The sequence below is a fragment of the Carya illinoinensis genome, chromosome 2, assembly GCF_018687715.1.
Source record: "Carya illinoinensis cultivar Pawnee chromosome 2, C.illinoinensisPawnee_v1, whole genome shotgun sequence".
NCBI classification, from domain to species: Eukaryota; Viridiplantae; Streptophyta; class Magnoliopsida; order Fagales; family Juglandaceae; genus Carya; species Carya illinoinensis.
Window position 1 is genome coordinate 33,458,163 of NC_056753.1, and position 23,920 is coordinate 33,482,082.

Genomic DNA, 23,920 nt, shown 5'->3' on the forward strand with positions numbered 1-23,920 from the left:
CAACTTTCTTCTGCCACCACCACCCGTCCTCTTCTGGTTTTTCCTTTGCATCTTCCCAGTTGCAGAGTGCCCCTCCATCACCACTTGAGCATGCTGCCGTCTCTCGCGCTGTTGTGCTTCATGGACCACTCGCATATGGCTTCGGATGACCGATAGCATGCTTCGGAATGGCTAGTAGCGTGCTTTGGAATAGCCCTCTGTTTTTCTAGATGAACCGAGTTCGTGAGCTCATGCCGAAACTCGGCTTCAGAGGCTAACCAAACTCCATCACACAAACTAGGGAATCTCGGAAAGGCTGGTAGCATGTTTCGATTTAGCTGGACGATCTGTTCGTGCCGCCACCCCTCCGTCTCGGACATGTTTCAGCCCTCTGTTCTTTCTAGATGAAAGCAGAGCTCGTAAGTTCACGCCGAAACCCGGTTTCAAATGCCTACCAAACGCTAGCACAAAAACCACCACCTCGGAGCAGAGGTGGTCTCTAGATCCACTACGCGAGAGACATACAAAATAGCCCTTAAACCACCTTAAACAGCCACCTCAAGCCTTATTTTTAGTACTTAAAACAACCTAAAGTAATCGGAGAGATGGGAGGGAGGGGGAGGCCGAGGCTCCCACCTCCCTCTTGGGGGGTCTATCGGGTTTTGTTCTCTAGAGAGAGAAGGAGAGAGGACCCTTATACCGTTAGTTCATTTTGATTTTTTTTTTACATTTAAAAAAATACATAAATTTATTAGAAGTACCTTTTTTAAATATCTAAAAATAAAATATATTAATGTTCAAATCCAAGAGGTACACTAGCATTTCCTATTAAAAATAGGGTTCAAGCTCACGTTAATTATTTAATTAGGCTGCTATTATTTAAAAAACAATCTAAATTCTGCTTGCAAATTGGTTTAGAGGACGCACTTTCCTTATAATTAGGGGCGGGGCAGCAGGGTGCAGTTTGCCAGATGCGCGCCACCCGCCCCGCATCTAACCTCTTAGCGGAAACTCTCCCAATTGTAAGACAGCAGGAAATGATGACAAAGAAACCTTGATTCTTATTGCATAATCCTCCTCACACTATCACTGTATTTGCAATCACTCTCCCAAACTACCAAAACATAAATAAATAAATTGCAACAGACCCCTAATAATCTCCTGATCAAAAAGATGAAATTAACCTAAAAAGTATCAAAAAGGAAAAAATATTAATCCTAGTAAATTATATATCATAAAGCTCTCGACAAAAATCACAATTAATAGAGTATTCATGTCAAGCACTGATCAAGATAGATCAGCACCACACCGTTCTAATTGCATTATGTTTTTCCAGTACCAATTAAATTAATTAATTGCCAGCCAAGCCCTTACGTTGAATTAATGTTTGGTGGTCCAAAAAGAAGAGTAGAACGGTTCCACGCGGTATTAGTGTTCACTATGCTGCATGATTTAGCTCCTATGGACGAAGACCATGAAGAAGCAGACTCTTATATGTAAATGTATACACAAGTTTATACATAAAGACAAGAGACTCACTCTCACGTATTGTGGAAGTCATTCACAAGAAACCTGTGCGAAACTACCTAGTACTTCTTCTTCAACTCAATCGAGCCTGGTCGTCGATCGTGTCTTCCCAGCAGCTTCCCCGTCAAGGCCGCGTCTAAATCTGTCCAAATATTCCCACCAAAGGCATAGAACATATATAGATATTGAAATTGTGGAAGAGAGAGAGAGAGATCAGAATGGTGAAGTTTACGAGTGTCGTGTTTGTTTTCGGTACTGTTGTTGCTGCGGTGCTTTTACAATCAGCGGCAGCAAAGACAGTACACGTTGTGGGAGATAGCATGGGATGGACGGTTCCAGTTGATGCCTCTGCATATGAGAACTGGGCTGCCAGTAAGAAGTTCATGGTTGGTGATATTCTGAGTAAGATTCCCATTTACTCTCGTTAAAAAGTGGATTTTTTCAACTAGTCTCACTATTTATTTTTTCATAGCTTCCATCAAACTCGTACATCTTGCATAAATTATTTTTCTTTTACAGTATAATATGTGACATCGATTATAATGCAAGTTGAAGGTCTAATCTGGCTGAGACTTTGTTTTTCGATCCTGACAATACCTTTTTTATCTTTTGCCTGATCATGAACTCCATGAAAACTTGACTATATATATCAATTTCAGCGTTCAACTTCGTCACAGGGGCGCATGGTGTGCTTCAAGTATCAAAAGAATCTTACGACTCTTGCAGCGCCTCAAACCCCATTGGAGACCCAATCACCACTGGTCCGATCAACATAACTCTCTCCAACTCTGGAAATCATTACTATATCTGCGACTTTAGCATGCACTGTCAGTTCGGCCAAAAGTTAACCATTACTGTCTTGAGCGCTCTTCTCTTTTGTGCTGTGCCATCGTTTGCCGAGTGATTGAAGTTTGTATTAGAACTCTATATATAATGTATGAAAACTTCTACTCATCGTACTCACATTATAAATATGTAATATTTTTTTTTTCTTTTATCAAATATGTAATATATGAATAATGAATTGAGAAACTCAATTAGTTTAGAAATAATAAAATTAAAGTAAATAAAAATAAATGTGATGCGTAAGGATGATGAATAACAAAACTCATAATGTTATACGAGCAAAAGATCTTCAATAAAGTCTTAAAATTTTAAAAAGTACTGTACATAATAATCCTAAAGATATTCATACTGCTCCAATGTTACTTACCTGGGAAATTACTTATCATAACTTGAAAGAAAATGTAAGTTATAATAACATCAGAATTGGAATGGACCATTGGGCTAGGCCCATCACAATTAAATACACCTTCACTCTAGGTTCAATTGACACTTTGGTATCCATTAATTTGGAGCTTATGGGCCGGGTGCATAGCGGGAGTACTGCTCCTCCCCATTATTATTCTTGAAATATTAAGGCAATGAGATCAGGTGCTGTCTACAGTATCTATATGTCCTATATCTCCTTTACTAGCCGGTCCAGCACCATGGTTTTAGGCTTGAAAAGAAAGGATGCCATTTAACTTATTTTGATATAAATGATACGAGCATTTGAGTAATACTGATAGCTAAATACAGTTTTAGGTTTGTAAGTCTTGTGTATTCTTTTTTAAAGAAAAAAAAGGTTCGCACGCCCCACTTTTCAAAGACAGTGCACTAACCTAATTTTTTTAAAATGAGTGCCAAGAGCTTGCTTATCCTAAAACTAATGCAAATATTATTTCTCATACATTTGACAGCAAGCACTACTTACTCTACTTTTAGTGGCCTAGCTTGAAGATAAGTTTGAAATTATACGAGTTATACTATTCAGTTTCCCATATCACACATCATATATATTTTAAAATTTTTAATTTTTTTAATTTTATTTTTATTAAATTTTTCTACATACTCATCATCTATACACTATATACTTATCATGGAAAAATGATATATATATATATATATGGTGTATGGTATGTATGCTAAGTTCTTAGCTTTTTTATGCTGATGTTTGGTCTTGGATGTTTTATGCTGGACGTTAGGAAAAGCCAGTTACTCCATGGGTCCCACGATCGAGCATATTTATATATATATATATATATATATATATATATATAAAGACTATGAGATAATTTGACATCGGAAACAGAAATTAAGTATCGGAATTCATTCGCATTGAATGCTACAGTAACGGCCACGCATTATGTTTAAAACGAAGAGCTACTACTCTATAATATTAGATCATACAGGTGAGCAGTTGGCGACGGCATAAAGGCTCCATCTCAAACTTCTCGTTTTCCTTTTACAAGTACTACGTGCTACGTTGTTTGGAGAGGATAGCTTGGTTTTTAGCTAGAGCCGCTAGCAAATTAAGAACCTGAAACATTAAGGTGGTGTCTGTCACCCAAATACCCCGCCCCGCCCGCCCCGGGTTATCATGGCTAGGTTGCTTTTAGTTTTGCATTGGGTACCTAACTCCAGCTGCCAAAAGTCGTTGCTGTTCTATCTGCATCATATCATTAGATTTTTGTCTTTAATGGATGAGGTATCATGGGGAAAAATCGAAAGTAGTACTGCATGCAGAAAGTTGAAAGACAAAAAGAAAAAAAGGAAAAAAAAAATTGTGCAGATGATCATACATGAAACAGTTCGTGCAATTTATTTTTAAGGTAGCAATACTCATGCTCTAGCAGCTCCAAAGCTCTCAAACACCTGAAGACCAAAGATCCCAGATGATAAAATAGCTAAAAAATGCAATGCTTTGTCGTTTACTCATTCTCACTTCACAGAGAGAGAGAGAGAGAGAGAGACGTGGTGAAAAAGTGAAAGGTATGCATGGAAGCCCGAGTATAGAGGAGGAAAGGTCGCACCCACCCAGCACGGTTATTCTGTTCAGAAGCGGCGCGAAAGGCAACGCAAACGTTTCTGACTCGCTTGGCACCTATGCTCGAGCTGCTTCCCATAAACTGATTCAAATGGATTCCCATTTTCTTGTAGTCAGAGAACTCCCTCTCCATCCTGTCACATCACGTACAAAAGATAAACCAAATTAACACCATCATTCAAAACCATAAAAATTAACGTAAAATTTCATATACAGGTCCGTCACCAAAATTAAGGTTTTTTTGAGAGAGAGAGAGAGAGGGGCTCACAACAATCCTCTGAGGTTTTTTAAGAGCTTCTCCGACTCATGAAAGTAGATGGTAACAACCTCGCAGACAAAGTTTGGGGAGCTCTCATCTTGAAGCTGCTGAAGCTGCACGAATTGCTCATCCAGTACACCCTAAACATCAAACCAAAATCACTGAATCCAACTTCCAAGATAAAAGTACTGTGAATACGCGGGATAGCTAGTAAAGAAAAACCAACAACAAACTTGTAACAACATGCATGTTAATCGGAAAAATATTTCTGTAACAACAAGCTAGTATTAATGAAGATTTCTGTAGAACACTAGCTTTGAACAATAATATCAAACGAAACGACTCCTCCAAGAAATAAAAAAGGTGATTACCTGGTGGAAGAGTAGGGCGAGCAAACGATTCATGTCAGCCCACAACCGATCCGCACCCAACCCAAGCATCCACAGAGGAAGACCCGTCTTGGCTGACCAAAAAAATAAACAGCAAAAAGAGAAAAAACTAAAGATTTCTCTTTTTTCCTTTATCAGTAGGTTCGTAGTTTGAAGGTTTTGTGTAATTTAGGAGAAACAACCTGGATGTCATAACTATTTAAAGCCAAGCAGTGGCTTGGACCCCACTGCTCCAACAGTCCTACACGGGGTTACTAAAGACTGCAATTTTTCACGCACCAAAAGTTTCGGCACTTCTGACGTACTGGTTTATTAGTAACGTAGTATAGGGGAGTTTGGTGCATATGGTACCGGGAGATTTTGTGGACTGAATCGAATTCAGGATTAGATTGGACCAAACTCTTTAAAGACGGGGTTGGTTTAATTCCATTCGGCACCATGGATTCCCTTTTTTTTAATCTAAAGATATTTTGTTTAATATTTATATGATTATATTGTGATATATTTAATATATATACATATGGTATACTGTTATATATATTAATATATATATATATATATATATATATTAGTAATATACTAATTCTATTAGTCTATTAGTATATAGTAAATTAGTAATAGTTATTAACTTATTTACTATAACTAATAATACACTAATACTAATACTTGAACTAATAACTATATGTGATAATAATAATAATACTATATGTAATATACTAGTATTATTATATCTCTTCAAACTCCACACATTTATTAATATTCTATGTAATACTATATTAAATAATAGTAATACTCTTATTACTAATATTCTATGTAGTTATACTAATACTCTATGTAGCTATATTAAATACTATATTACTAATACTCTATATAGTTATAGTGATTTAATACTAACATATTACATATTAAGTTAACTATACTAATACTATTATAAATTTATACATATGATATATTATCATTTATACCATAACTCTTATAATATGTTGATATATACTAATACTATATATTATAGTTAATAGTTATACATTAAAGAATATAATAATACATTGATACTAAATACATATAGTTATAGACTTATAATGATTTAGTTATTATGAATTTATGATTAGTATAACTATATAATAATATTGGTATTAGACTATTAGTAATTTAGTATAACTATATTATATTAGTTATGTTGAATCAGTCAATTAGAATAACTACATTCTACATTATTAGTATTAATATAAATAATAGTATTAGTTATAACTATATAGCCTATATTAAAATTGAGAGTCTTAGACTATATAATAAACTAATAGTATTAGTACAACTGTATAAGTATATTGTATATATAGCTATATATTAGTATTAATAATAGTGATTAGTATAACTATATAATAGTATTAATAGTAGACTATTAATTAGTATAGCTATATATTAGTAATATTAGTGATTTAGTTATTAACTTATTATGATTAGTATAACTATATAAATTATAATAGTATTAGACTATTAATATAGTTATATATTAGTAATATTAATTCTGGTGATTCAATGATTTAGTATAATTATATAAGTATTAATTATAGTTATTAGTATAACTATATAAATTATAGTATAGTGATAATTCTATTGATTAAATATAAGTATAGTGATAATTAAATTATATTAATTATAATGACAAGTATACTATATAGTTATACATGGTATTAATTATAGTGATTAGTATAACTATATAAATTATATAATAGTATATTAGTATTAATAGTAGACTATTAGTACTCCGTTTATAATTAATTCTAATCTTATGACTGTAATGTGGAGTATGAGTTCATTTTGGATAAGAGATCGGTATAGGACGCATGATATTTTTTCCGAGTTTGTTGCTTTCTTAGTTTTTAAGAGACGTAAAAACAGGCATGACAAGAAGTTCGATCCCCTCGCAATATACACAGTGCCCTCATAATTTATGTTCTGAACTCGCTACAGAACGAGAATGAGGATGGAATGGTATATATTATATTCTGTGAAGAGAAGAGGCAATGCATGGGGCGTGCAATCTGCAACTTAACTTATCGAGGTGAATGCCGGGTATCCACCGAACCATCCTGCAAACCCAGTTCTCAGCTGCTCGTCAGCATACTACTCTTGTAAGCTGCAGGGAGAGTGAGACGTGAGCTGGGATTGGGAAGTGCATGGTGACCTACTGTCCGCGGAACCAGTCACCTCGCGTGCTGTCTGTTTGTGGCAGAGCGGTCCGGCGTTGTACTTTCATTCCCATCCGACAACTGCCTGAAGACCCTGCAACCTGCCGGTGATTGTTAGTCAGTCACTTCACCCGCCCTATATATTCTTTAAAATATGAGTTTTGCTAGGTATAAACACGGTCGCGCACTAATCTGTATATCAATATTAATTTATTCATACTTAAAATTTAAATTAACACTATTTTTAATAAAATTTACTTTTTAATTAATTACATCACATTAATACACAAATTACTTACAACTATATTTCTCTTTAAAATATTATAAACTATATTTCCCCTTCCATTCTTTTCCAAGCTGCCAATCACATCCTGATCTTCATTTAGTAACTTTTCTGCCTTCATTTTTTTTTTTTTTCCTATATATCTGGCTGTCTAGTCTCAACCTTTTAGTGGGAAGGAATGTTACTGTTTTGGCACAGCTTTGTGAGCGTGATCAGCCTGCATGGAAAAGTATGGGGGAGGAAAAAGAGCGCCCGGTAAACAAGGCTGTGGGTAACAGGTGGCGGTGACAAACACGTCAATTGGTGGGCTCGACACGTGGCTAAATGAGTAATGGCTTTATCTTTGTCCTTTTGTGACTTTTGTGTGTGGAGAATACTTGAAAAATGGGGTACTAGAACAAGCGAGGAATGAATGATGAGTCTTTTCAGTAATAACTAAGATATTGCATTGTATTATTGGACCACTCATGATCAATTCGACTCGTCCTATACTATTAGTGGAGAGATCAGTTACATTATTAATTTCATATATAGCAGAGCTTAGCCCTGAAGGCTGAATATGCAGATGCCTCAAGCTTAATTTATTTGAAAATGGGTAAGCTGGGAGAAAGTACAAAAGCATGCATGCTCTCTCTGCATTGACGTAAGCAGAATGTCGGGCAAGGAACTAGAATAATAATTTCTTTGTTTTAATTTAGGTAGAACTTCTGAATTAGGCGATCATACCCATGTAAGAAAAGAAAACAGCTTCCATTTTGAATTAATTACGTACGTCCCTACAAGTACTAAAACAGACCAATAAAAAAGGGTTTATCTTTAAGTGCATCATAATCATGGTCATGCTTGCTTTTCTGCTCCCTCCCGTGCATGCTTGCTGAAAACTGCATTAATATATTGTCCATGCAGCAGTACAAACTATTCTTTTTGTCCTATATATGCATCAGTCTTATTATAAATTTCACACTTTTGGCTTCGAAATTCCAAATTTACGTTGGGGTAGAGACGAGTTTCCTTCCAGCCCCCTCTCCCTTAATTGGAACCCTAAGTTGATGAATGTCGCATATATATAATTAGTCTAGTGCTCTGTTTTCAAGCCGATGCATGGCAAATAAGCCATATGTATATATATATATATACAGCTTAGGTGATGCTTGTTATAAAATAATATTAGAGGAGAGGACTACTACTCATTGCTCGAGACATGAGTCACATGCATGATTTTCATGTACCTCTTAGATTGGTTAATTTGTAGCTAGCTAGGATGGCTAAAAGTGCCTAATATGTTGAAATCCAAGCTGGGTTTTGATTCAATATATGATTGATCAATACTCCATACATACATACATACATACGTACATGTGTGTATATATATATCCAGTCTTGAGTATATATTTATATAGAAAAATGATATAATTTATAGTCATAAAATATAAAGACATCGCATACTCCTTTTTCTTATACAACCTATAACTATATCTAATAATATTCATTTATATATAGAGGACGGATTTCAAGGTAGGTTGGCTTCATGCTTGTACTTGCAACGTATTAAAAAATGGCATTTATTACGTCTTTTGTGGACAGCCATCCTCAGAGAATATTTAATTTATGGACAAAGGGTTATTATACGGGTTGGAACTTGGTACCGACCACTTTCAGTTTGGAGAATTAGCAAATTGACCCACCATGCAGGCTAAAATAATCCAACCATATCAACCCTTAAATGATCAAATTCGATTTGTCCGTTTGTAGTACTAATGTTGTCAGGCCCGTTCAGAGGTCATCACTCATCACAGTTCTCGCCACTCTCCCGATGGGCTCGCCAAAGTAACCCAACCTTGATTATTCCTTTGAGGAGGAAGGCCTGGGCCTCTCACGCCGATCGGCCCATTTATCCAATTACAAGCGGGGAATGGCGATAATACTAGCATCACTGTGCGGGTGATACTGGAAGCTTGAGTAATATTAAGTACATGTTTGGGATTACGGTAAAAAATATTATTTTTAATTTAAAGCTTATAACTTAGAACTTAATACAATAAGTTCTATTATTAAAAAGTTATTTATTGTTTAGAATCTGTATGTCTATAGCACTTTTAAACATGTTAATTTGTTTGGAAACAAATTTAAAAAGTACTTTTTGACATAAAAAATACATAAAAAGGCATATACTTGATAAAAATAAAATATTATAATAAAATAATAACAAAAATAATCTAATAGATTTTTCAATAATTATAATAAAAAAGAAAATTTCTTCAACGATGCATAAGTGATATGAGAAGAATGAAAAATATTGATGGGCAAAGTCTTGAGTAGATTATACGAGAATAATAAAAAATATAGATTAGCAAAATTGTCATTGTGTTAAAATGATGAGGGTCATTTCGTAATGTACATAACACGGTAAAATATGGATTATTTTTTTTAAAGTGCTTTTGACAAAAAGTATCACTTTGGTGCTTTTGTTAAAAAGTAATTTTTTACTTTTTCTTAATTTAGAAGTACTTTAATATAAAATTACTAAACAGATAAATTTTGTTATATAAACACTTTATACTATTTTATCGCACTTTTTAAACCTTCTATCGTAATTCCAAACAGGTAAGTTTAGATTGTATCAAGTCTCGTATTTTTTCTTTAAAATAAAATTTATTTTTCAAAAATAACTTTTTCACTTTAACAGATTTATGAAGGAAATGATTTACCTCCCAACTTAAAATATTAGAATAGAAATGGAGGATTTATTTTTTAATAAAAAAATGATGGATTTAAATAATTAGCAATAGATATTTAGGCATATTTGTGGACGGCCGCGTGTCTCTGCGGTTCTCTCTCTCTCTCTCGTGTCGAATATACGTCCATCGGTGTCAGAATGGATTATCTTAGAAGTTAGAACTTACGATCTTCTAATCCCTCTCTCTCTCTGGCTGTCGTAGTTTGGAGAAGGCACTGAAAGCGCGAGAAATGGCGGCAGTAAATGCGTCGATGGGTGCATCTTCCTCCCAACCTTTTCTAGCCATGCAATCCGTTTCTTACAGTAATATAACTCCGCATGTTTCGAACATTCTTGGTGAGTGATTTCAATTCATCTGCAAAAAAATTTCGGAGATTTTCATTCAATAAATGATACTGTTTTAGAATCTTTGAGTATGGATCTAAGATTCCAACAGAAGATTGGTGTGTATGATTCTTAGAATAGATTGTTTTCTCCTCGCTTGGAATTTACAATCATACTTCTTTTAATTATAACCGAATTCCAATTTCTGTTCACGACATTCCTCTCTTACCCTTGAAAAACTAATAGACAGTAATAAGTCCATGATTTTCTCACAAACTGTACTAAAAACGCAAAACTTTGAAAAGTTATTTTTCCCCCCTTGTGAAAAAGAAGTTCAATGTTTTTTATAAGTAGAAGTTCAATGTTAAACGCGGCTAATTAAATCGAATCCTGTGCTAATTTGTTTTCTTGAGAAAAAGAAGTTCAATGTTAAACACATTTGATTTACAAATCCTACGCTAGTTAATACGATATGTTTCGTTTTGTATTACCGATTTCGTCAATGCGTCATTGTATCTACTTTGAAATTTGTTTACTAGACGCAATCAGCATTGCTCCACCTTAAACTCAAATGAAATTAGATACAGGTTAATATCCTAAGACTTCAAATGCACAACAGCTTTATATATTTATTTTGTGCAGCTAGCAGTTTTACCGGCTCTCGTTTGCCAAGGTGTTCCCCTAAGAAGAAGATAATTGTCAAGATTAGTGGAGCTGTGGTAACTGTTGCAACTACTCCTGTTGAGGAAATCAAGGAGTATGAATTCCACTGCCTACTATTTTCTCATATGATCAGTGCTAAACTTGTATCACATATGTTTGCTATCATATGAACATTTTATGATTAATAAAGTGCCGCCTTCGTTTTTCAGATTCATGGAAGCATATGTGCAATACACAAGAAAAAATAAAAAACAAATTTCAATGCCTTAGTGTGAGAAACTGAATTGTTATTATGGTGTTATCTGCAAATTCTGTCCTTTCAGGTTTACACTTCCTACATGGGCTACGTTTGAACTTGGCATGGCCCCTGTATACTGGAAAACGATGAATGGTCTTCCTCCAACTTCTGTAAGCCATGAATTGCTGCTGAATTAGAACTGCAATGGGCTTTTCTTGGTTATCCTCTTCTGATGACAACGTGCCTACGATATTTGACAGGGAGAAAAGCTAAAGCTTTTCTATAATCCGGCTGCGAACAAACTTGTTCCAAATGAAGAATTTGGGATTGCTTTTAATGGTACTTTTCTATACGCCATATGCTTCATAATGTTTTGTACATTAGTCATTTTTATACACCAATTAAAGCAGGCACAAATATGAAGTTAATCATGAAAACAGAAGGTTTATCATGTTTATCACTGACAGGAAACAGAATTTTCATTTTATCGTGTAACATATGCGTCAATTTATTGAATCTTTTAAAAACAAGAGAAGGAAGCTAGCTTTAGCGATTGAGAAAAGTGAATTGTAATATCTTATTATAGAAATTGAAAATACAAATGAATGATATTATTCTGATGGATACCAAAATTCATGAATGATTCTACAATTTCGATAGATTGTTCATATTATATAATTAATCTGGTTGTCGCGAGGTTCAAATGCAAGCCCTATTGTCGCAACCTCACAGCAAGCATGACATTGTATGGCTAAAAATGCAGTTTTAGGTGTCTCTGCTTTTGAAATTAATCAGTTAAGAGTTCAATCCAATTGACTTCTCGAGTTGTATTCTCTCCAGGGGGTTTTAATCAGGCCATGATGTGTGGTGAGCCCAGGGCAATGCTTAGGAAAAACAGAGGCAAAGCTGATCCCCCAATATATACCATCCAGATATGCATTCCTAAGCATGGTTAGTAATCATTCTCCTAAGTATTTTGCTTTCAACTAATGTATCTTTCCTTCTGTTAGTTGTCTTCTCCTTACTAATTTACCATCTCTCCACAGCTCTGGCTTTGATCTTCTCATTCACGAATGGAGTTGATTGGGATGGTCCTTACAAACTGCAATTTCAAGTTCCAAAGGCTTTGCGAAACAAGCCAGTAGACTTTTTCAACGAGGTATAATATGACACATCAGTTAGCAGCTTGAATATAGTGCTGCAACGTTCAAAACAGTTACCATATGCTGCGAAGTTCTTGTTGAAAAGAAGATACGAAATTGAAAACAAAAATCATTTTTTAATAAATTAATGTCAAATATGTAGTAAACTGGCACATATCATGTCCTATAGTTGGACTCCCCTATAGTTGGACTCTTTTGGTGAAATCAAATTCAGACATCACAAAAAATTATCTTTGCAGGACAGTAGGGGGGATTTATTGTGACCTAAATGAACGCTTTTTGAATTATCAAACGAACTCAAAACAAAATCACATCTAGCTATTTATTTCATAACATTTTTCATAACAGGGTAGATACTGAAAATGGAGTTTTGAGTACCGTATCACAGGGTCTAGCAGGAGATCTGAGTAAAGAAGGTGCCTGTGACAGAGCTATCTTTCCGGACACAGAACTTGTGGTCAAAAGATGTGCTATGATCGGAAATTTGACCGTTGAAGGGGTAAGTGAATTATTCAGGTGAATCTTAGCAATCATTTCGTTGTTTCTCTAGTTTATAAACTTTAATGGATGGAATGGAATAACACCGATGCAGGGGGATCGTTGCGATCTCAATCTCATACCAGGATGCACAGATCCTAGCTCCTCCTTTTACGACCCACTTGCCAACGTAGATGATGGCTCCTGTCCAGTCGATTTGGAGTAGAATCATCCAGTCCATCCTCTCTTACAACACACATACATGTCATAATGGATTAATCTATAAATAAGTTTTCGAACATAACATTACACTGAGAAACAGAAAAAGCTTGTTTGGTTAGCTAGAAAACAAATATAATACTGTCATCACTGCCGATTTGTCGAGCTAGTATAACTCTCAAGATTCTCGGTCCTTGATTTTCACACTAATCGACGTGGGAGTACAACATCCAGTTTGCCAAAGGTAGTTAACAATAACTTAACATGAAGAGTCCAAAATACAAACCACGAAAGCCTCTCACATCGCCTGGGAATGTGAGAGCAGAGAAAACCTTAGCACTCTAATCATGTCTGTGAGTGAAACAAGTCCGACAAGTAAAAACCCTGTTGGTCCACGACCCAAACTCGGTGCACATGTCTGGTCACTGCTTTGTCAATCACCTCTGCGAGGGATGATTCGGCTACGCAAGTAACAAGTTCCCTTGGTGAATCTGAAGCTGCATATAAAGGGCTTTTTGAGACGCTCTCGGTAAAGTCTAGTGCGCTCAAAGGCAACCATGACTGCAGCGTGGCGAGAAGGCGACCCCTCAAATCTGTTGCGGAAAATGTACCTATTAGCTTCCTACCCCTGCCCTGCATTACATAGTCTCAGAAAACATATGCGAGTTTTTAGTAAGAAATTGGTCAATGACACTGGACGTATCAGAGTGTAACTGCAATACGCAAAAAATAAATAAAAACCGACTGTTGCAAGCATGCATGGCTATTATTTTTTAAGGAAATCGGGTATATCATCCATGAGAAACTCCATTTACATACAAAGAGGAATCCATCTAGATTCTTCAATTAGTACCCTTTTGGTTTTGAAGAATCAAAAGGAAAAAAATTGAGAGAAATGATGGGAACCCAGCCTTATTCTTGAAATCAGTTTCCTTTTCAGCATAGGCCAGCCTAGCATAACGACTAAGTTTATATAGAAAATGCTTGCGGCCACATCTGAAATCTGAGTACATCATGAAAAGTTTTAATCTGTCAAATTGTTCTACTTACATGTATTGTCACCAAACTTGAAAGGTCTACATGAGAATGAATTAATCATTACTATGCATGAGTGCCGAAACAGAGATGATAGATATCTATTATCTGTTATGTGAGTTGAAGTTGTATCATTTAATTAAGAGAGAGTACTAGCTAGGGAGAACTTGAAAATTGAAGACAAACCAACTGGGCGCTGTTTTAAGAGACTTAACATTTTTAAGCTGCTTATGATCTTCTTGAGCAGGAGCATCGGTGGAGGCTCTGACTATAGGAACAGCATTAAGCATAGCAGCCCTCATGCACTTGATGGCTTCAATGACTGTTGTGCGGTCAGTGATGGCAAAAACATTCGCAGTAACAGCTCCCGATTCTCTCACTGTGCGCGAAATGATACCTTGTATGTCAAATGCATGTTCCTTCAAGAACCTTAACAAGTCCATTTGTGTAAGCATTCGATAGCTAGATGCTGACTCTACAAGTTCCACTCCCGATATGTTTTCCATGTGGCTGTCCAGTGGTACCAAAGCCCGGTGGATTCCTTTGCTAAACAGTTCCATACAATCTAACAAACTGCGTACGTGTCACGATGATAAGCATTATAAATTGACATGACATATAATTTAATTTGTGTTAGAAAGCACAGCGGAAAGTACCTCAAGCCCAGCTTGTAAAGTTGCTCCACAAGTTTCTCCAGATTGACAAGAGTTTTGACTTGGTGGTAAAGCGTACTACGTAGTATAAAACTAGAGTAACGCTTTAACACTCTACAGCCTAAATACTACTTAAGAAAGAATAAAAGAGAGAGAGAGTTTTTTCTTCTTCTGATCGATGCTATAATCACCAGAGGGGGGGGGGCTTTTTATAGCCCCCTACATGGCTGGCCTCAAAGGCCAGCCTCTGCATGCAATGCATGCAAGTCATTTAACGCATGGCTTAAAGCCATGCGTTAGGTGAAACAGGAAAAAGGTGGGTCTGCCCACGTGGGCGGCCCCATCAATTAACATCTCCCACTCGCACACAGTGGGCATGACCCCAGGTCAGCATCTCTCTAATATTCTCAATCTTATTCATACAAGTAAGTAGGCTGTGCGACCACCAAGCATATCTATAGAAATGTGGGAGTACATACACTAAATCTCTCCCAGAGAAGACTAGCATAGTAACATCCCCAAAAAGTTTGGTTATGTCCTAGACTCATTTGATCGCATCAGTTCAAGCATTTTCGAAACCCTCTTGAGTTTTAGAAAAAACTCAGAACAATGCTCGACTATCTCTAAATCATTTCAATATGTTCACAACCTTAGTCGCTACCAATATGTAGCGTCATAGTTAACGTCAGCAAACACTATTGAAGATGCGATATCAAAGAATCTTCCTTTTGCACTCATATCATTCAACTTTGGTCAAACCGCTTTCCCAGCAATGCCTCTTTAGACCGTATTGATCATGGCCATAGACAACATGCCAAAGTAGCAGACATCATAACCTCCATCTTGTGACATAGTCAAAAGTAAAGGACACAAAAAAATGAGACTCACACAGTGAGAAAGAGGGGAACCATTTACTCACTTACTCATTTGGTCGCATAAGCACATGTAGTATGAAGTACATGCTATGGTGGATTTCTCTTTCTCAAAGAGCATATGTCTATATCAACACCGTACAGATCTTAGTCTAGTCGCTTCTCAAGCGTCTAACCTGAGTTCCTCCATTTGCCCGCCTCCAAGGCGTCAAAGAGGATCTCACATCTGGCTAACCACAGGCTACATAGGTTGTGGGGTAACCCATGCATAGTCCACTCATTGGATCTTATTTTAGCTCCCACTAAAACGACATATCTTTGTGTCAACTAACTTATCCATTTGGATAAGTATCTTAGAACACAATATCTCATCTCTACTCGCTTCTCAAGCGCTAGAGGCGATCGCTCGTGTGAGTGAGCCGATCTAAGCCTGTTGACATATCTTGTGTGTGAAGACAATACGATAAAGACAATTACTGAATCATATTGTAGGAAATGTTACATCTCAATGTCACAAAAAACATTTACAATCTACGCAGTCCTAGATCCCTAACATGAGCCTCAAAGACATCTCTTGCTATAGGCTTCGTTAAGGGATCAGCAACCATGCGACTCGTAGAGAGATGTTTCAGAACCACTTCCTTTTGCGCTACCATGTCTCTGATGTAGTGATATCTGATATCTATGTGTTTGGTTCTTCCATGGTACTTAGAGTCCTTAGCATATGCGAGAGCAGCCGTGCTATCGCAGAATATTGTCACCGGATCCGAATAATCCGTGCCAATGTCTAAATGCTTGAGGAATCTTCGTAACCAAACAGCTTCTTGAACTGCTGCAGAACAAGCTATGTATTCTGCCTCCATAGTGAATAAAGCTATACAAGGTTGTTTCTTGCTGCTCCATGTAATGGCGCCATTATTGAGCAGAAAGACATACCCAGTGGTTGATTTGCGCTCATCTAGGTCACTGCCCCAGTCGGCATCGCTGTAACCTTTTAGCTGCAAATCTAAACCTTGATAGCACAGCACATAGTCTGCAGTTCCCTTGAGATATCGCATAATCCTTTTGACTGCTTTCCAGTGAGCCAGTCCGGGGTTAGATTGGAATCTACTCACTAAGCCAACTGCATAGCATATGTCAGGTCGAGTACACATCATTGCGTACATCAGACTACCCACAGCATTAGCATAAGGGACACGAGCCATCTTTTCCTTTTCTATTTGAGTCTTAGGACATAACTCTTTAGATAAGTTCTCGCTTTTTGCAACAGGGGTGTCAATGGGTTTACATTCATTCATTAGGAAACGCTCGAGGACTTTCTTTATATAAGTCTGTTGAGACAAACACAAAAGTCTCCTTGAGCGATCTCTGTAGATCTTAACTCCCAGAATGTATTCTGCTTTACCCATATCCTTCATCTCAAAATTAAAGGATAACCACTCTTTTGTGGCGACTATCAACCCTTTATCATTTCCAGCTAGTAGTATGTCGTCAACATATAATGATAACATAATGAAACTCTTCTTGGACCTTTTGACATAGACACAATGGTCCTCTGTGATCATCGTAAACCCATTCGAAAGAACGGCTCGATGGAATCTGAGGTACCATTGCCTAGATGATTGTTTTAGGCCATATATAGATCGTTTGAGCTTGCACACTTTGCGCTCTTGATCTTTGACCACAAAACCCGTTGGTTGATCCATATAGATCTCCTCATCTAGTTCTCCATTGAGAAATGCTGTCTTAACATCCATTTGGTAGAGTTCCAAATCCATGTTTGCTACTATAGCTAGAATCAGGCGAATTGAAGCAAACCTCACCACTGGTGAAAAAGTTTCCTCATAGTCTATACCCTCTTGCTGGGTATATCCTTTCGCCACTAAGCGAGCTTTGTACTTATCTATTAATCCATCCGACTTGCGTTTGACTTTTAGAACCCATTTGTTCCCAATAGTCTTACGCCCTCTCGGTAGATCAACCAGATCCCAGACCTGGTTTGTCTTCATAGACTCAATTTCATCATTAAGAGCTTTCATCCACTCATCTTTAGTAGAAGATGAGAGAGCCTCATGGATTGTCCTAGGCTCATCATCATCATGCGGAGCTACCATAAAAGCTTCCCCTTCAATCTCAAAACGACGACGGGGAATACTTTCACGTGTGCTTCTACGCGGCTGAGGTTGTTGTGATTGGTTGACAAGCGGTGTGCTCCCACTCGGATTTAAGTTTCTTTTATCATTTGTAGGAGCTCGAAGAATTTCTTCCTCATTCTCAACTAAATTCCTTGGAGCACTTTCCTCTTGTTCCACAATCTCATGAAGTTCCAAACTCCTATCAACCTCACCTCTACTTGGAAATTCATTTTCAATGAAGTCCACATCTCGTGATTCAATCTCAGTTACACTTCCATCAGTTTGTTCACCTATTAACACATACCCTTTAGAGTGTTCCGAGTACCTTATAAAGATACACTTCTTCCCTCTAGGGCCTAATTTCCCATACTTATGAGAAAGATCATGAACAAAACCCGTTGAACCCCATGGCCGCAAGCTACTCAAATTGGGTTTCTCGCCGGTCCATAGTTCATATGGGGTGGAAGTTACTGATTTGGAGGGCACTCGGTTAAGAATGTAGGCAGCAGTCAAAAGTGCATCCCCCCAAAAAGAAATTGGTAGGTTTGCTTGCGCCATCATTGACCTAACCATCTCAAGCAGTGTTCGATTTCTCCTTTCCGCCACGCCATTTTGCTGTGGCGTACTTGGCATCGTGAACTGTCTTTTGATTCCTTTTTCATCACAGAGCCTTTTAAATTGCTCAGAGAGATATTCACGTCCTCGGTCAGTTCTTAGAGTCTTTAAACTCTTATCTAACTGATTCTCAACCATTCTTAGATATCGCCTAAAACATTCCAATGCTTCAGACTTATGGGAGATTAAGTAGACATGACCGTAACGTGAAAAATCATCTATAAAGGTGATGAAGTAGACACCTCCGTGTCTTGCCCTCACACTCATTGGACCACAGATGTCTGAGTGGACTAATTGCAGTGGAAAAGATGCCCTTGTGGCTTTTCCAAATGGTTTTCTCTTAGCTTTTCCCATTAGACAATGTTCACACGTGGGCAAGATGACCTTAGCGAGATTGCCTATCAGGCCTTCTCTAGCTAATCGAGTCATTCTATCTTGCCCTATATGGCCAAGCCTAGCATGCCATGTGTATGAATCCAAATTATCAATTGATGAAGAAAGAAAAGCAATGGATTCATTTATATTAGAATAAACCAAATCCAATATCATAAAACCGTCTTGAAGAAAAGCTTTGCCATAAAACACATGCCCCAAAAGCAAGGAAACATAATTGTTTTCAAATACAATTCGAAAACCAAGTTTCAATAGAGTAACAACTGAAAGTAAGTTTCGTCGGATCTCGGGAGCATAAAGCACATTGTGGAGGAAAAGAGTGCGGCCACCCCGCAAGTCCAGCTTGTAGGTACCAAATCCCAGTACCTCCACGCTAGCTCCATTCCCCACCTTGATATCACGGCTCCCAGTTGGAATCCGGCGATACTCCACAAATCCGACTCTATCTCGCGCTATGTGCTCAGTCGCTCCTGAATCAACAGTCCACAAAGGATAGGATTCAGCAACCATCACATGGCTAGTTACAAAAACAATGCGAGAAAAGTCAGAGTGTACCTTATTCGGCTCAGTGCAGTCACGAGCGAAGTGGCCAATCTTTCCGCAGTTGAAACACTCTAATTTTGACTTGTTTTTCCCGCGCTTGCCCCTCTTGGTGCGCTGAGAAGTTCCTGACACTTTTTTAATATGTCCAGCAGCTACTCCATTCTTGGACTTCTTGCGCTTAGGCCTTGATGCCTTGCGCGAACCAGCATTAGCCACATAGGCCGTATGATTGGGCTTAGCAGCCTCTAGGCGCTCAGCCTCCAATTCCAAGTGACGCGAGACATCATCAAAGTCTTTGATATTCTCGTTATGCGTCAGGTTCTGGCTCATATTGTCCCAAGAATTCGGTAGTGATCTTATCACTGCCTGCACTTGCTGTTCATTTGTCAGGTTGTTTCCTGCCGACCTAAGTTCGCGGATCATAGTTGACATAGCCCTAAGATGCTGCTTCATCGTGTGGTCAGAGCACATCTTATAGGAGTCAAACCTCATGGTTAATCCACGCAACCTAGTGGCTGAAGTTCCACCAAACTTCAATTTTAAAGCATTCCACATGCTTTGGGCAGTGTCATAGACCTCGAACTCACACATCAGATCATTGTGCATGCTGCTTAACATAATTATGCGCGCGCACCGATTTTTCTTAGCCCATTGGGTATAGGCTTGTTGATCTATCTTGTGTTGTTCCGAGTTCCCTTCCTCGGGCTTAGTAAGAGTGTGAGATAAGGCCTCCAAGACCTCTTGCTCATCTAAGACATACTGGATCTTGCGATGCCATATGTCATAGTTTTCCCCATCTAATTTCTCCCCTTTGTTTAAGTCGGCAACAATACTCTTGGATGCCATTTCACTACAATACGCAAAGACGGGATATTATTCACACACCTTAGAAATCTGCCGCGTCCTTTCAAGTTAGAAAAAAAATAATTTAGACATGTCGCAAGATCGAAAAATCGCTAGGCTTCAGAATCATCTCTTGCGCCATAATATCCAATTATTAGATTTCTAACTCAATTCCCGCGCAAATTTAAAAAAAAACGAATATGGGAGAATTTATCATCATAAATCTCAACCATACTCCCACTATTTTAAGTAGTCATCTAGACCTAATCATATGTAAAGACATAACCTACTAAAATCCGCAGTAACCTTTTGGGCCAGTCTACAAGGACAACTACCCAGACCATGGCAACCTGTTGGGCCAGTCTACAAAGATGGTTCATATGAGACCATTACAGTCAATTTTTCTTGTTCCATCAGTGCATTTACAGTTCTTACTGGGGTCACCATGGTCTTTTGGCTATTCAGTGCATTTACAGTTCTTACTGGGGTCACTGCAATTCTTTCAGCCTATCATTCACACTGACAATTCTAGCTAAGACCACTTAATGGGATTTTCAATTTTATCACTGAAAGAAATAGAGACTAATGTCTAAACATTCAAGTCTCAAACCCAGCTTTCATAGATGATAAAATAATCATATTTCCACATGTTCAATACACATATACATGTTATCACATTTAATCTCAAAATTAAATAAAAGATCACATGTAATATAACATAATGGAAAAAAAATATAGCATGAAAACAAATATTCACATGTTATCATATTTAATCTCATAATTAAATAAAAGATCACATGTAATATAACAATATATCTAAACATATATTGAATCATGCCAAATTTTTTTTTTTTTTTTTAATTTTCGGGTTTTAAAAAAAAATGCAAAAAAAATACTGGGCTTAAAAAGCCCAGCCCCCTTCTTTTTGTTCTACTTAAACCCAAAACAAAAAATGGCCCAAAGGGCCCAAGCCCAGCCCGGCCCACAGAGGATAGATGACTAAAGTCATCTTCTTCCTCCCGCGAGTTACTGTTCACGTGAACAGTAACTTCGAAAAAAAAAATTTCCAGAAACCGTTTATGGACATCTCCGGCTCCTCCGATCGCCGGAAATCGCTTCCTGAGGAAGCTGGGTGCTGCCGCAGCACCTAGGTGGTGCTGGCAGCACCTCACGGTGCGCGCAGCACCCCACGGTGCGCGCTGCACCGAGCCGGTGCTGCTCTGGCGCAGCACCGAGCCGGTGCTGGCAGCACCCCTCTGGTGCGCCCAGCACCGAGGTGGTGCTGCATGGTGCCCCCACGGTGTACGGAGCACCGTGGGCACCTGCTGGTGCGCGCGACACCGTGGTGCGCGCACGGTGCTCGCAGGTGGTGCTGGCAGCACCTCACGGTGCGCGCAGCACCGAGCCAGCGCTGCTCTGGTGCGTGCAGCACCGAGCCGGCGCTGCTCTGGTGCGCGCAGCACCGAGCCGTCGCGGTTCTGGTGCTGGCAGTACCCCTCAGGTGCGCGCAGCACCATCCTGGTGCGCGCAGCACCGAGGCGGTGCTTGCAGCACCGTCGTGGTGCCCCCACGATGCTCCGTGCACCGTGGGCTCCCACCGGTGTTTGCTGCACCGTGGTGCACGCAGCACCATTGCAGGGGTGCCGCGCAGCACCCTACGGTGCGCGCTGCACCACCATGCTCAGGTGGTGCGCGCCGCACCACCATGCGTGGGGTTGGTGCACGCTGCACCACCGTGTGTGGGTGGTGAGCACTGCACCACAGCAGCGGCTTCGGCCATATATATATATATATATATATTTTATAAAAAAAATACTGCAGCATCACATATGCGCAAATAAAAAAACACAGTTTACATTAAAGAAACTGGAAGCAATTATTAAATGGCTCTGATATCAATTGTTAGAAAGCACAGCGGAAAGTACCTCAAGCCCAGCTTGTAAAGTTGCTCCACAAGTTTCTCCAGATTGACAAGAGTTTTGACTTGGTGGTAAAGCGTACTACGTAGTATAAAACCAGAGTAACGCTTTAACACTCCACAGCCTAAATACTACTTAAGAAAGAATAAAAGAGAGAGAGAGTTTTTTTTTTTTCTGATCGATGCTATAATCACCAGAGGGAGGGGCTTTTTATAGCCCCTACATGGCTGGCCTTTGAGGCCAGCCTCTGCATGCAAGTCATTTAACGCATGGCTTGCGTTAGGTGAAACAGGAAAAATGTGGGTCTGCCCACGTGGGCGGCCCCATCAATTAACAATTTGAATAAACGTTATTTTACAATATGAATACATCATGAGCACTATAATATTGCCAGACTTAACCACAAGTCTCCACAGCTCTGACAGGGGTTCACTCCCCAGGGGCCCAGCTTATATATGCGACCTCAAAACTTTCCTACCTAGCTAGCTAGGAAACAGAAAACAGCTAATTTATCCAAGTTCCCAAACAAACAGGGTACGTTCTAAGTTCCAATTTACACTTCGGGTGCGAGTCTCAAAGAAAGAAAACATAAAAATGTCGTCAAAATATGGGTTGAATCCACTCGTTGATCTATATATGGCCGGTCTGATTCGCAACAGTACCAACGCTAGCTAAAAGTTACGTATTAACATATAATAGAAAGAAAATTATATATCTCGGGATTATACAGTAGTGTGTATATATATGTGTGTGTAACAGAAAAATCACCTAGTATTAGGGTTTAAGGTCCATAGACTAAGACCTTCAAGGCAGTGCCCTATGATGGACGAAACTGGGACCGCCATCTTCACATCAATATCAGACACATCGCCGGTGCCGATCATCTGATCATCATCATCTCCAGCGATATAGGACAGGATATCTGGCATGGTGACCATCCCTATATAATGCTTCCGTACAGCCCCCGTCTGCTTATCGGACTCCATGATCATAGACCCGCCGGCTCCAATCCAGTGACCTGGCGGCGCAGCCACCGGCACTGCAACGACCTTGTTAGCCACCAGCGCGTTCATGGTGTGGGCAAGCGAGGCCGTGTAGGGCACCTCCACTAGTCTCCTCTTGCCCACCATCAGATCCCCCACATGCTTGTCACTTGCCCACTGATTTTCAGTGCCTTGCTTTGTTGTGCTGTCGTGCTCCTTCGTTTGCTGCATAGTTTGCAGCCGTCGCTTATAAGACATAACATACAGAGCGTCTATCCTTAGAATCGAAGTGGTCTGTTATATATATACGCAATTTATAGTTGAGAGCTTCATGACTAGGTACCGTCCTACCATCATTATCAACATGAGGTACTGTGCATACGCGGCAGCACGTGTCAAGAGCAGGATTTGCATGTTTGCATGGCTACGTTTCTTTTAGCACGTTGCAGTTTCAACAGTACAAACAGTATAAAACAGTACAACTTATGGAAGGAAACTCTCGTGTACTGCATATCAAGATATTACACATGATATATAGGCCATTTACATTATAGCTGTCAGTATAAATATGAAAAGTTGTCTAGCCTAAGATCATGCACGGAACATATACAAG

General features: G+C 38.6%; 4 protein-coding genes across 5 annotated transcripts; 2 read left to right on the top strand and 2 right to left on the bottom strand.

Annotated features, from left to right (window-relative positions):
* Positions 1-1,531: 1,531 nt before the first annotated feature.
* Positions 1,532-2,538, top strand: LOC122295449 (mavicyanin-like). Its single transcript, XM_043104473.1, has 2 exons — positions 1,532-1,908; positions 2,166-2,538. The coding sequence occupies exons 1-2, from the start codon at positions 1,725-1,727 to the stop codon at positions 2,408-2,410; spliced, it is 429 nt and encodes a 142-aa protein (XP_042960407.1). The 5' UTR covers positions 1,532-1,724; the 3' UTR covers positions 2,411-2,538.
* Positions 2,539-3,648: 1,110 nt separating this feature from the next.
* Positions 3,649-5,173, bottom strand: LOC122295452 (pseudo histidine-containing phosphotransfer protein 6-like). Of its 2 annotated transcripts, none has more exons than XM_043104488.1 (5): positions 5,006-5,173; positions 4,644-4,774; positions 4,366-4,509; positions 4,131-4,203; positions 3,649-3,997 (listed from the first exon to the last, which is right to left on the bottom strand). In XM_043104488.1, exons 1-5 carry the CDS (start codon positions 5,072-5,074, stop codon positions 3,944-3,946), a joined length of 471 nt encoding a protein of 156 aa, XP_042960422.1. In that variant the 5' UTR covers positions 5,075-5,173; the 3' UTR covers positions 3,649-3,943. The 2 variants fall into 2 exon arrangements, with proteins under 2 accessions (XP_042960422.1, XP_042960428.1); XM_043104494.1 differs by having other exon boundaries at positions 3,928-3,997; positions 4,362-4,509.
* A 5,157-nt stretch (positions 5,174-10,330) lies between these two features.
* LOC122301130 (protein POST-ILLUMINATION CHLOROPHYLL FLUORESCENCE INCREASE, chloroplastic-like) lies at positions 10,331-13,485 on the top strand. Its single transcript, XM_043112238.1, has 8 exons — positions 10,331-10,568; positions 11,199-11,313; positions 11,543-11,627; positions 11,718-11,796; positions 12,298-12,408; positions 12,504-12,616; positions 13,009-13,119; positions 13,213-13,485. The coding sequence occupies exons 1-8, from the start codon at positions 10,463-10,465 to the stop codon at positions 13,321-13,323; spliced, it is 831 nt and encodes a 276-aa protein (XP_042968172.1). The 5' UTR covers positions 10,331-10,462; the 3' UTR covers positions 13,324-13,485.
* On the bottom strand, positions 13,361-23,603 carry LOC122301129 (SNF1-related protein kinase regulatory subunit gamma-like PV42a). Its single transcript, XM_043112237.1, has 3 exons — positions 23,093-23,603; positions 14,567-14,924; positions 13,361-13,949 (listed from the first exon to the last, which is right to left on the bottom strand). Exons 1-3 carry the CDS (start codon positions 23,563-23,565, stop codon positions 13,662-13,664), a joined length of 1,119 nt encoding a protein of 372 aa, XP_042968171.1. The 5' UTR covers positions 23,566-23,603; the 3' UTR covers positions 13,361-13,661.
* Positions 23,604-23,920: the final 317 nt, after the last annotated feature.

What these genes read in the sequence shown, in the direction of transcription:
- LOC122295452 (XM_043104488.1), bottom strand. Translation starts at nt 5,074, where the DNA reads ATGCTTGGGTTGGGTGCGGATCGGTTGTGGGCTGACATGAATCGTTTG. An exon ending in AAAAACCTCAGAGGATTGTT is followed by an intron (nt 4,510 to 4,643) that starts GTGAGCCCCTCT and finishes GTGATGTGACAG; the next exon opens with GATGGAGAGGGAGTTCTCTG. An exon ending in GAACAGAATAACCGTGCTGG is followed by an intron (nt 4,204 to 4,365) that starts GTGGGTGCGACC and finishes TTTGGTCTTCAG; the next exon opens with GTGTTTGAGAGCTTTGGAGC.
- LOC122295449 (XM_043104473.1), top strand. Translation starts at nt 1,725, where the DNA reads ATGGTGAAGTTTACGAGTGTCGTGTTTGTTTTCGGTACTGTTGTTGCT. An exon ending in CATGGTTGGTGATATTCTGA is followed by an intron (nt 1,909 to 2,165) that starts GTAAGATTCCCA and finishes TATCAATTTCAG; the next exon opens with CGTTCAACTTCGTCACAGGG.
- LOC122301130 (XM_043112238.1), top strand. Translation starts at nt 10,463, where the DNA reads ATGGCGGCAGTAAATGCGTCGATGGGTGCATCTTCCTCCCAACCTTTT. An exon ending in GCATGTTTCGAACATTCTTG is followed by an intron (nt 10,569 to 11,198) that starts GTGAGTGATTTC and finishes TATTTTGTGCAG; the next exon opens with CTAGCAGTTTTACCGGCTCT. An exon ending in CCTGTTGAGGAAATCAAGGA is followed by an intron (nt 11,314 to 11,542) that starts GTATGAATTCCA and finishes CTGTCCTTTCAG; the next exon opens with GTTTACACTTCCTACATGGG.
- LOC122301129 (XM_043112237.1), bottom strand. Translation starts at nt 23,565, where the DNA reads ATGTCTTATAAGCGACGGCTGCAAACTATGCAGCAAACGAAGGAGCAC. An exon ending in ACCTTAAACCCTAATACTAG is followed by an intron (nt 14,925 to 23,092) that starts GTGATTTTTCTG and finishes ACACGTACGCAG; the next exon opens with TTTGTTAGATTGTATGGAAC. An exon ending in ATCATAAGCAGCTTAAAAAT is followed by an intron (nt 13,950 to 14,566) that starts GTTAAGTCTCTT and finishes TATGTAATGCAG; the next exon opens with GGCAGGGGTAGGAAGCTAAT.